We start from the raw sequence: 13,871 nt of genomic DNA on the forward strand, positions 1-13,871 counted from the left end.
ATCTTCCAATATATCAAAAACAATAAAAATCCTGAACGGTAATAGTGAAAAAGTCAATATCAAACTTGACCTCCATTTTGTAATCAGTAACAACATATTAGTAATTTGAAAACCATTGATTGAAAGGTTCATAAGTTATTGCACAGAAAATACAATTTTCAATACACCACAGACCAATATGGCTGAATGGTAATAATGAAAATTATCAATGTGGAAACTGAACACCATTTTATCATCAGTATGGACTGTAACATATCTAAAAGCATTGGTTGCAGGTAAGTAATCTACACTCTGGATCTTTGATGTCCATAATCAATAGCATGAGGCTAACTTGTATTATCTGTATTCATACGTTTCAGACTATTATTCCATCCTGCTTGACCAATTTATTTCTTACTAAGAGATATAACTGTTACCATCTAAATACTGTATTATTTTTTAATTTTATAGCAATAAAGCTGGCCAAATAAACTCATACATGCTCCTTGTTCGTTACAAAACTGTCCTCTGTATAGATGAATATTTGAACAAAGGCATGTGTATGGGAAATCAATTTTTTCAAGAATTGTTTTAAATTCTGTAAATTTTTTATTTGCATTTATTATTGCCATATCAAACAAGAATGTGTCCAAAGTACACAGATGCCCCACTCCCACTATCATTTTCCATGTTCAATGGACCGTGAAATTGGATAAAAAATATAATTAGGTATTGAAATTAGAAAGATAATATCATAGGGAACATGTGTACTAAGTTTCAAGTTGATTGGACTTCAACTTCATCAAAAACTACCTTGACCAAAAACTTTAACCTGAACTTCGCACTATCATTTTCTATGTTCAGTGGACCGTGAAATTGGGGTCAAAAGTTTAATTTGGCTTTAAAATTAGAAAGATCATATCATAAGGAACATGTGTACTAAGTTTCAAGTTGATTGGACTTCAACTTCATCAAAAACTACCTTGACCAAAAACTTTAACCTGAAGCGGGACAGACGGACGGACGAACGAACAAACGAACGGACGCACAGACCAGAAAACATAATGCCCCTCTACTATCGTAGGTGGGGCATAAAAAATAAGAAATAATGTGGGATAAATTTATTCATGCAATGGTGCAGAGAAAATAATAGTCTACAAACTTGAACATGCAATTTTTTGCACAGCCTATCCTGTTGCCACAATAACAGCACCGTAAAAATTTCTGAGTTTACAGTGTATGAAGGATTCTATATTTTTATGTTGGTTCAAAGCCATGCCACAAAAATTAAACAAAACTTAAGATAGTTTTTTCTTTCATCTGAACAAAAATCAAAAGTGTGTGAATACTGTTGCATGAAGATTGACGTAAGAAGAATATCAATGATGCAGAAGACAAAATATCACCGTAAAACTTTATTATTGTCTTCTTTCAATCACAGAAAACTAAAACATGTATTTGACATTACTGTATTAAAATGACCTTCAAAAATGATCACAGTTCTAGAAACAAAGTTAATTGTTGTTCTATTTGACCTTTTATCAACTGGTTACCACTTCTGAAAAATAAAATAAAAAACATGTTAATTAACATGAACTTTTCTGACACTCAAATGTTTCAAATGTTTATATCACATAAATGATTTACTTTTAAAGTAAATTGTATAAAAAAAATAAAAGTTCAATGTCTAAAGTACTGCAATGTATAAATGAATGTCTGAGAATTTTTTCAACTTAAGCAAATAGGAATGCAGAAAAACAAAACTAATTCATACTAAGGATTTATTGAGTAACAACTTACACAGAGCATTGTTTGATCATATAGGAATTCATGGACATTATATTCATTTTTTGTTTTTGTATTTTAACCTTTTTCTGATTGGAACTGTATGAGAAACTTCCCCTTAATAATGATTTATGTTTATGGTATAAATTGTTTAAATATTTTTTAGCACTTACTGTAACTTAATGTACCTGTATATGAACAGTTGTGAAAATTATGCAGTCAGGGAAATTTTGTAGTCCATTAACAATATTCTATTTATAAAAAAAGTACCTATTTCATTCTGTAAGATAAAAACTTCTAAATGGAACCCGTACCAGACAATGCCATTTCAAATATATGAAGGTATAAGAGAAAAACATTTCCTTGCAAAGATCCTATCTTCATTAAACTATGTAAACATACTTTCAAGGTCTGTCATATCCAATTCTCTCAGCTGTTTCTTGTATTTGGCAAGGCTTGGAAAAGACTCAGTTGACATCAACTTCAAACAGGTCTGAAACACAAAGTATATTGATTGAATTGAACATCTACATACTGTAAAACAACTATTTTCGTGAGCGATTTATTTTTCACGACTTTCGCAAGAAGAAAAATTATGCAAAAATAATTTGTTGCAAACTTTTGAAACTTAGATCTTTTCTTATTGAACTACATCAAGTAAATTTTAAAATCTCGAAATTAAATCGCCGCAAAATTGGCATGAAAGGACTTAACGCGAAATATAGTATCCACCTAAAAATGTTGGTTTACAGTAGTCATTATAAAAAGTCATATATAAAAAAAATAGGTCAAATGAAAAGCAGAATACATTCTGTAAAAGTTCACAAAACGGTCAACTGTGGGACTCCAAATGTCAGAATCTTAAGGCTTTTGAAAAAATTCAGTTGCGTCTCAAAAATTATGTCTTTGGTTAGTTATTCTATATTTGGGATGGTGTAAATCAATCATGTCTAAAATGTTTTTACTCTTAATGCTACTCCATAATTTATTCTGCAGGAGCAGATCTAAAACCATTAGAAAAGGCATGCATATTGATTGGATGTTGTTAAAGAGTTTTTCATGTAATTTTTTTTTTTATGAATTCATTGTATATTTAGTAACATATAGATTATCAGGTTTAGTGGGAAAAAAGTATAGAGTATGTACTCAGATGTGATATATCTGTTTTTAAGTTAAATTTTGTTTCTTGTTATTCAAAACAAGAATTCTATCAAGTGCTCCATTTAGATATTATAACATTTTACATCTCAAAAGACAGTTAGTTTGTTTTCTAATACCATACTACTTACTGATGTTTTATCCACATCTTTTTCTTTAATAACTTCATCCAATAACATTGTTACCGACTCCTCACTAAAAATTAAAAAAGAATCAAATAATCTTTAAAAAATCTGCTGATCTTGTTTATTTTGTTCTATGATATTTAATGGCCATTCTGTTTTCCCTCAACCAAATCTTACATGCTGAATAGTTTTTTGAAAATACCTAAAAGTATTTTGTTTTGTTTTTGCAAATATATGAATATAAGCAGTACCTTGCTACCAATGCTTACTGGTGACAATAAATCTACTACAAACAACTGTATATGTGATCACAGGGCAGGATGTGTTCAGCTGTTTAGGAGGTATCTTTCTCTAAAATTGGTCATTTTGAGGGAAAAGCTTAAAACTTTAAAGACATTTAAGATTTTCCTGATCTTAAACTGAACAAAAATCTGACAGCCTGTAACTAGTTGTATTCACTAATGCAGCTTATTCAATCAGAGAAGTTATATCCAAGAAAGTTTAGGTCGTTCACAGAACTCCAGGACTTTATAGCAGTTCTGTGTGTTCAAGTTAGAAATGGGAAGTCCACACCCCCAAAATTACAATTTTTCTCACAGAAGTAGAATGGGTAAGACCCCTTTTTGGCTCCAAAGTCTAGCATTTAAAAAAAACAAAAAAACTGTAAACTTATAGCCAATTATTGTAAAGTTGATTACTTTAGTTTCATAAATATGGGCTGTTTTTTACAATACATTGCACATGCATCAAGTACTAACATCATTAATTCATGCAAAATTAATAAAATCTTCACAAATTTAGCATGTGTGCTTATTTTTAGATGTTTTTTGTCTAAAATGGAAGTGGCCGCACATGTGTTCAGTCTTAATATTGAAATATATGTTGTATTTGATGGTGATACATAACATACATAAAGGTTAAGACTGGACACCAATAAAGCCACTCACTTTTTTGACACAAGAGTGCACACACTGAAATGTCTCGCCTTCTTTACTAATCATTGATATTATGTTGATAGTCCTAAGTATAAAGCATTATTACAACTGTCACATAAACTTAGCATTAAACAAGAGAGTTAAACAAAGACCAATGAACCATGAAAATGAGGTCAAGGTCAGATGAACCATGCCAGGCAGACATGTACAGCTAACAATGCTTCCATACAACAAATATAGTTGACCTATTACTTATAGTTTAAGAAAAATAGACCAAAACACAAAAACTTAACACTGTCCAATGAACCGTGCAATTGAGGTCATGGTCAAATAAAACCTGTGGGACTGACATATAGATCATAATATATTTCCATACACCAAATATAGTTGACCTTTGGAATATAATATTAGATAAAAAGATCAAAAACTTAAAAAACTTAACTTTGACCACTGAACCATGAAAATGAGGTCAAGGTCAGATGACATCTGCCCGCTAGACATGTACACCTTACAATCATTCCATACAACAAATATAGTAGACCTGTTGCATAAAGTATGAGAAAAACAGACCAAAACACAAAAACTTAACTATAACCACTGAACCATGAAAATGAGGTCAAGGTCAGATGACACCTGCCAGTTGGACATGTACACCTTCCAGTCCTTCCATACACCAAATATACTAGCCCTATTGCTTATAGTATCTGAGATATGGACTTGACCACCAAAACTTAACCTTGTTCACTGATCCATGTCATTGCTTCTCCTAATCCCAACCTAGCTAAAGTTTTAGAAAGTGATAACAGCAAGCACCATGTTTCTGGTTTCAATGACAAGTGGCTGACTGAGTTTTCATGGCTTACAAATGTTAAAGGGGGTATAAGCAAAAGTTATTGTGAGAGGGGGTTTTTAACCCTAAAGAGTATAAAGACAAAATTGAGGAACAGGACTGTCCAACAAAATAACACTATCTTGAAACATTATCCCTAGAAGGAGCAGAGAGTACAGAGATAAATATTTATATTGACTTATAAATAACTTCAATTTATTTCATATATATATATATATATTCTTGTAATTCATTATTAAATACTCTGCATTATCAAACACATAACACAAAGCATTATAATTCATATTGCATGTCATGGATAAATGACTGATTGCTTCAGATCACAAAAGTTCACTCTAAAAAAAGAGTTACGCGCCCTTGAATTTTGCGCTTTAAAAAAATCCTGGGGAGAACACTGCAAGGTACGCACATACCAAATATAGTTATCCTATTACTTATAATAAGAGAGAATTCAACGTTACAAAAATTCTGAACTTTTTTTTCAAGTGGTCACTGAACCATGAAAATGAGGTCAAGGACATTGGACATGTGACTGACGGAAACTTCGTAACATGAGGCATCTATATACAAAATATGAAGCATCCAGGTCTACCACCTTCTAAAATATATAGCTTTTAAGAAGTGAGCTAAAACCGCCGCCGCCGCCGCCGCCGGATCACTATCCCTATGTCGAGCTTTCTGCAACAAAAAGTTGCAGGCTCGACAAAAAACCATCTGAAAAGTGACATTTTGTGGTATATTTGATAGATTTTTCATATCTGAACTTGAATTTAGGCGTTTTTAATTACCAAATCAGCTCCAATCTTTAACATAAACTGCTTGGGTCTACTGATGAAGACAAAAATGTCAGAAATCAGGTGTACTTCAAGTTTTAGGCCAAAATAAGCCGTTACCAGACCTTTCAATTTTCAAAGTTAATAATTTGGGTTTTATAATATTTTTATAAATTATAAAGTACATGTAATTTTGTTATCCTTTTAACTCAATAAACTATCACAAATATCTTACAACTTACCTAATCTGTTCTGTAAACCTTCTTTTGTGCTTTGTATACATCATTAAAATCTTCCTAAAATAATTATAAAGAGCTATTTTAAAGAATTTTTTTGTCTTTTTAAATTATACATTCTCAAAAATATAAAATCTATTCCTTGAAAATAAACATGTAAATTTTTTAAATGGATTTCTTTGTGATTGTGATCAATGAAACTTCTATACATTCAAACATTTTCAGCAGACATTTGCTACACGGTATTTCTGACTTTATATTTACATTATGAATTTCAGTGTCACACACTGAGTTTATCTAAAGATCTGTTTCACAGCTAGGTGGAAAAAATAGTTGTGGCAGTCAAGCGGATTGACTTTGCAAAGCTAGCAGCTTATCTGAGTGTGTGCATAAAAAACCAAATTTAAGTTTCTCTTTGGTAAAGCATGAAATCAATCTTGTCTGTGTCCAATAACTAATGAATAAACAACTTTCAATATTATTAACCAATTTATGAAACAAAACGTTTATTGGTTAAACAGTTTGGTTTCTAATAGTAACCAATAAACAAACTGTTATGTGCATGTGGGTTAATAAAGCAGCTGTAAAATACAAGACATTTTGATGGCAGATCTAATACAGTCTCTGTTGAATTTATTCAAAGTCACTACAGTTTAGAGTTTGATATATTGAATTTATAAATATTTGTCTATTGGGTTAGGCTGTATGTACCCTTAGATGTCATTTTGTTTCGATTTATTGAGTTGCAGTCATTGACATATAAAACCCATATCTAATTTTATTCATTACAATTTAATTAAGTTAAAAATCCTTTAATAAAATGAAACATCTCCAAATGTTATAAATAGCAGACACATACACATTATATGAACTACAATAATGTCAAATAAGCACTTTTAAGTGTAAAATTTTAACATAAATAATTTCCTTCTGCTTGCATGCTTTAGACTAGTATTTAATCTATTTAGTTACTTATCTTAAAAAATAGTGGTATATTCTATTTTCGTTAACACTGAAGATTTACTTACCAAGCTAGTTCTACTTGATTGGCAATGAGACTAACTTTGATAAGTTCACCTACTAACACTCCTGATGTCAATCTGTAAACAAAGGATAACTCTATTACTTTGTTATTGCAGTAGAAAAACTAAAACTAAATGTGTCAGAAAAAACAGGAATGGCCCCTCTCTCTATAAAGCTTGAAGCCCAGCTTAAGATTGAATGTTGTTTGTCAAGGTATTATGAATCAAAGAGCTGAATAGCTCTGAGGGGAAAGACGGCCCTTGTTTCTATTTCATTTTTTGTTGGGGGGGTATCTTTTGATAGTCCTTCATATAAAGAATGAAAAAAAAGAACAGCTAGAACATGTGGAAGGTTGACACTATTGAATCAATTGTTGTTTAATGTAATTTCGTTTCTTTAGTTTAGGATTTAGACCAATGAAAGACATCTGCATCATTCTTCTAAATCTAAACATTCAATTGAAGTTGATAGTTAATTATCTAAAATTCAACTAGTTGAATTCTGTAATTTAGCAACAACTACAATTATTTTTGAAATCTTAATAGTGTATGACTGAACTGCAGGCTAGGGCCATTTTCCATTTTTTGTGACAGTACTCTTAAGATTTTTAATTTTTTTCTTAAGAAAGTTAGGACTGAAAAATCTATTCAGTTTTAAATTTCCATTGATAAAGTTCCAGTTACATCTCTCATCACAGGGATACAGGTACTAATAAAAATAACAATATGATTGATGTAAACTGTGTGAAGCTTGTTTCCAAATCCTACATTTTGAAATATTTGTAAAATTTCATGAATAAATAGGTTTAAACTACAAAATGCAACATTTGTAATTTTTTTGTAACTTCAAAATGTATAACAATGATTATGTTGGTACACAAAATTTAGTTTTAATGGAAGACTACTTATCATATTCTAAATGTCACATTTTAAGTGTTTATTTTAGTGGATAATTAGCTCATAAATTGAGGTGCTCCTGAATTGGAGGAAGATTTTCAAAACAGAGTGTTACAGAAAAAAATGGAAAAGATCGTTTATCTCCCCGATCTCATGTAGCCCCTCGGACTTCCTGTTTACTTTAAAGTTGTTGACCTACAAATTAAAGTAGGGCCTATTGCATGTTGATGTTTGAATCATCCACAGCAAATATCATTATGTTTAAATTTAACAAATACTATTTTTTAATAAGTGCACAATCTTTGAGAATGATTTAAATAACCAGTGAAGGATATCCCTGTTTATTCGTAGTGTGGCATTCCAACAATGACGTCACTATAAAATATAATGTAGGTTGGATATATTTAGAATATCTCGTCATACTGATTTTTCCGGATTGTAAAAGAAACATAAATAGTGTAAAGGAGAGCTCAATATAAGATAATTTCGAGAGAAACAGAAGGGAAATGTGTAAAAAAGTGTTTTAAAGTCAATTTATTCATTTGTGTCTCCCCATCTCATCATTCTCAGTAAGATTTGTTGGGGGGTTTTCCACACTATAAAAACAAAATGAATGATGTGAGGGAATGTCACTCTGGTCAACCCCATTGGGGATTGACGGCTTGAAGCCGTCTTCCCCAAAAACAACAACAAGCTGTATAGATAAATACTGAAGGATCTGATACATTTTAAAATAACACTGAAGGACACAAGATTCTAGAACAACTGTAAATTCAGAAATTATTGCGTGCATATATTATGCGATTTTGTCATTTCAGATAAAAATGTGATTTTAATTTTTGCGATATGGAGAAAATCTTTTTTTAATTTAAATAAAAAATTTCAAAATGCCAGTTTAAATTATTGCGATTATTGCCCTGTCACATTTTTTTGCGATAATATAACATCACAATGATTTCTGATTTTACAGCACATTGTGTGATTATTGCTAATACATACACAAAAGTTCCATTCAGCTGAATATTTTCTTCCCATCTGTTAATTACCCATAGGATTGTGTCAACAAACTTTTGTTCAAGCTGAAAATAAAATATCACAAAAAATGAATTATCAATGAAATATAACTCCTACTTTCAAACTCTGAAAAGTGAAAATGCATAGAGTAGAGAATAATCTGGTCATAATTCTTATTTAATTATCCAGAGAAACACTGGAATTATTTTAAAATGCTTAAATTTGTATACAAATTCTTGTATCAATACTTGGTTCTAATCATTGATTTTTTTCAGAATATTGGTAAAACAATGCATGAATGTTTTGTATCCATAGCTGTTAAATATAAATGTTTAAGCAGATCACCATCTAACATGCTGATTTCAAACAGTTAACATGATTTTCATTTTAAAATTTAAGCATTTCTTTTTGGTTTATATATTTAAGTTATTTGCAATAATAATTATTATACAATTAGAGTTATCTCCCATACTATAATAATTAGAATTTTTTCCATCTTTATCAAAATTAGATTTGTCTCCCATACTATAATAATTAGAGGGGTAAATTCAGTAAATAAATATACGTCATCAGGGACCGCCCATTTGGGGGGAGAGCTTTCTATGTAAAACTGAAGTCATGTGCTTATTTGATTGGTAGATAATGTTTGTAATAAATATTTTTTGGTAGATGGATCAAAACTAGAGTTGAAAAAAAATAAGAAAAAAATGCTGAATGTATTAATTTTTTTTACTACTGGGTTGAAAAGTAATGGGGGTCAGTATAGGAATTCAGTGTAAATCTACATTGTTTGTAAACAAGGCCATGTGAATGCCCAAAAATGCCGCATGACCCTATGTTTTTATTGTTGCAAATATAGGGCTACATTTGTACTTTCATGAATGATATATGAAAGTTTCTAGTTTCTAAAGGTAAATCAGCTATAAATTTAATTCAATGCATAGATTAGCATTAAAGTCAATGGAGATTTTTTACTGAATTTACCCCTACAATTGTTTCCATCATTATCAAAATTAGAGTTGTCTCCCATACTATAATAATTAGAATTGTTTCCATCATTATAAAAATTAGAGTTGTCTCCCATACTAATGGTATATAACCTTCTATTAACTTCCATTAGTTAGCAGGTACTGTTAATTTAGAAATTCCTGGGTGCATTTATTATGAAATTTTTAAAGAAAGGACTTAAATGTATTGTGATTTAAGGAAAAATCTGCACACAAATATAAGTATCAGATATTAAAATGTGACTTCTTATTATTGTAGTCTTTATTCACTTGCATTATTCGTGTTTATAAAAATCTGGTAATAGTTTATGAATTTGAAGTATGTGATTTTTGACCAGAAAAATATATGCTATGCCTGGTCATAACATAGAAAAAAATCAAGACTTGCCTCTTCTGGATGTTTCTTCTTTGATACCAACCTGGAAAATGGAATCATGAGTTGTGCATGTTTTGGTCCAGTTATTATCCTGAATACTATAAAATCTGTAATAAAAAAGATGATTTTATGGGAAACATGTCGTAATTAATTAAATATAAATATCAGCAATATATTTCGACATTTTCTTTGGAAGTTTTGATATCCAAACCAGATAAAAAAAATTCCAATCTGTTGATATTAAACAAGAATGTGTCCCAAGTACACGGATGCCCCATCCACACTATCATTTTCTATGTTCAGTAGACCGTAAAAATGGAATAAAATCTCTAATTTGGCAGTAAAATAAGAAAGATTATATCATAGGGAACATCTTTACTAAGTTTCAAGTTGATTGGACTTCAACTTCATCAAAAACTACCTCGCTTCATACAAAATGGACTTCAGTCAATGCTTTTACACCCCAATGAAGTTACAAAAAGAAGCATTCATTTCTTAATTGAATGCTTCTTTTTGTAACTTCATAGGGGTTGTAAAAGAATTGACCGTGCACACATTTTTAGAATGAAGCACTTCCACACTTCATACAAAATGTTACTTGGTCAACTCTTTTACACCCCAATGAATTTACAAAAAGAAGCATTCAATTCTTAAATACAACTCAAGAAATACACATCATAATCTTTTGCATTCAAACCTGTCTTTCAAATTTAATCTCGCAACATGTACAAACGGCTGGTCATTAGAAATAAATATAAATTTACCTGACCAAAGAGCTGGTAAATAGTGATAGGCATCATATAGATCAATGGCTCCTAGAATATCGTAATAAACAGAGAAAGTTGGTGACCATACCTGAAACAGACAGAAAAAAGTCAGAAAATCTAGGCATTTGTTTTAAATATACTAAAGAAAATTATAACAAAATGTACCATGTTGGTTACTGAGTGCCTCCTTATTGATCTCAAACAGAAATGGAATTTCCGAAAATATTGCGCTGTTGAAATTATGGCATAAATGGTGTGAGTATGAACAACCTACATTCAGAACATAAACTTTGATTTTCCTGCATAAAATTTTCACAATCACTTTAATAAATATCTCCCATATTTGCCTGCAGTTAAATATTGCAATAACAATTACCTGCTTTAATTCCTGAATTGTGACTTTATTATATTTGGGATTATATATTTTTATCAATAAATGTATTTTTTATCAAATTTGTGTTAATGTTTGGTGCAAATGATTTCATAAAGAAAAATGCAATGCTTGCATAAAATCATTCTGTACTGTTAAAATATCTTTTCATTTTATGTTCCTTCCTGAATGATTTAAATTAGTTACTTTTTCTGAAACCCTAGATGTATGATTTTTTTTATAAAATTGTGTGTGTTTGACCAACTCTTACTCCAGCCCTATTTGCTTTATTGTGGTGGACAATTTTTCTAGGTTGCTGAATCCTGATTGTGCACAGAGAAATATGACCTTGGAAGGAAGACTTTCCTAGTCAAATTAATTAGAATGGTATGAAACACACCTGCCACTTGCAGAACTACATACACTCTCATTGTTGACAGGCAGAACTACATACACTCTCATTGTTGACAGGCAGAACAACATACACTCTCATTGTTGACAGGCAGAACTACATACACTCTCATTGTTGACAGGCAAAACAACATACACTCTCATTGTTGACAGGCAGAACAACATACACTCTCATTGTTGACAGGCAGAACAACATACACTCTCATTGTTGACAGGCAGAACTACATACACTCTCATTGTTGACAGGCAGAACTACATACACTCTCTTGTTGACAGGCAGAACTACATACACTCTCATTGTTTGACAGGCAGAACTACATACACTCTCATTGTTGGACAGGCAGAACAACATACACTCTCATTGTTGACAGGCAGAACTACATACACTCTCATTGTTGACAGGCTAGTTGATACATCAAATGAACGAACTACTTAGATAACTAAGTTTCTGTCACTTCTAAATATATTATATTCTCACTTTATCTCTAAACTATAACTTACATTCGGTGTCAATCTGTGATATAGCTCCATTATCTTATCAATATGTTCAAATTGGCAAATCAACGTTAAAAATATGTTACTGAAAATATAAAAAAAAAACATATGTCTAATTGAATAGACTTGAATAAGCAATCATTAAGGCAATTCAAGTCAAAATGGCACTGATGTACATTCATAATTGATTGTAGAAAGAAGAGAAATTGTGGAGTTATTTTATGGCAAACAATGGGCTGATAAATTCCAAATTTAAAAAAAAATAATGAAATGTTAATTCATTAAAATGTGTAAGAAGAGCAGGACAATTCAATTCTTAAGAAACTTTATTTGGGGTTAATGTAAGATTGTAGCATTGCCATTAGAATGATCTATGAAATGGCATAATTAGTAAACAAAATAATATTTTAAAGCAGAAGATACACATACATAACCAATTGATAGTTTTTAGTGTGATGTAATTTGAGATGGAGTTATCTCCCTTGGCCAAATGGTTAATTTTCTTATTTTTACAAACCAAATAAAAACCTACAGTGCAACCAAGTCTGATGAAAGATCCTAATAATGAATTATACACTGCCTCAGATAAAAAAAAACAAATGGTTCATAGAACAACTTCAAGTCTAACAATCAGTAAAAAGAGTCGACTTTGGTTGATTTATAAATGTTGCACAAAGAGAAATACCTGAAACTTAAACTAACTCTATGGAAAGGTATCCATTTATGTATGTAAAATGAAACTGGGGTTGAATCTGGAAAAGTTTTCATGCTAACTAACATATCAAGATTTACGCGTATTGTTATGCGTTTACTTTACTACATTGGCTAGAGGTATAGGGGGAGGGTTGAGATCTCACAAACATGTTTAACCCCGCCGCATTTTTGCGCCTGTCCCAAGTCAGGGAGCCTCTGGCCTTTGTTAGTCTTGTATTATTTTAATTTTAGTTTCTTGTGTACAATTTGGAAATTAGTATGGCGTTCATTATCACTGGACTAGTATATATTTGTTTAGGGGCCAGCTTGAAGGACGCCTCCGGGTGCGGGAATTTTCTCGCTACATTGAAGACCTGTTGGTGACCCTCTGCTGTTGTTTTTTTTATTTGGGGCGGGTTGTTGTCTCTTTGACACATTCCCCATTTCCATTTTCAATTTTATTACAAGTAAATATTCTTCAATGAACCAATATCTGGTATTTTTCTCACAAAATCGTTTTGAGAGAGCTAATTCAAAACTTTTAAATTCACTATTCTTTTCCTTTTTCTGTCTACTTTCTACTTTGGAACACATAGCAACTTACTTAAACCTTACCAGTATGTAGATTCAGCAAAGAAATCCTATCATGAACTTGTAGTTATCTTGGTTATGCAGTAATGCATCCACCTTGTAAGCCAGGTCTTTATCATGGAGGTAAATATCACACTGAAATTATAACAATTGGAATCCCCATTATTTATATTGCAACAAAAGATCTCACAAATAAACCAAATGTTCTCAAGTTTAACCTGCTTTGTTTGTTTTTTCACAAACTGCCTGAAGGAGATCTGAATTTCATTGAGATGAAGAGATGAAGCAATATTGCTTATGTTCATGGTCTGCCACATCTAAAAATAGTCATAATTTTGAATAGGAAATGGGGAATGTCCATGGGGGGCACATATGATGCCCAAGCTT

General features: G+C 31.1%; 1 protein-coding gene across 1 annotated transcript; it reads right to left on the bottom strand.

Annotated features, from left to right (window-relative positions):
* Positions 1-1,379: 1,379 nt before the first annotated feature.
* On the bottom strand, positions 1,380-13,547 carry LOC139505490 (small ribosomal subunit protein mS39-like). Its single transcript, XM_071295043.1, has 10 exons — positions 13,509-13,547; positions 12,207-12,285; positions 10,922-11,012; positions 10,170-10,264; positions 8,760-8,839; positions 6,870-6,941; positions 5,848-5,901; positions 3,054-3,117; positions 2,167-2,257; positions 1,380-1,537 (listed from the first exon to the last, which is right to left on the bottom strand). The coding sequence occupies exons 2-10, from the start codon at positions 12,234-12,236 to the stop codon at positions 1,521-1,523; spliced, it is 594 nt and encodes a 197-aa protein (XP_071151144.1). The 5' UTR covers positions 12,237-12,285; positions 13,509-13,547; the 3' UTR covers positions 1,380-1,520.
* Between the last annotated feature and the right edge of the window lie 324 nt (positions 13,548-13,871).

Source organism: Mytilus edulis, unplaced genomic scaffold, assembly GCF_963676685.1.
Source record: "Mytilus edulis unplaced genomic scaffold, xbMytEdul2.2 SCAFFOLD_1393, whole genome shotgun sequence".
Taxonomy (NCBI): Eukaryota; Metazoa; Mollusca; class Bivalvia; order Mytilida; family Mytilidae; genus Mytilus; species Mytilus edulis.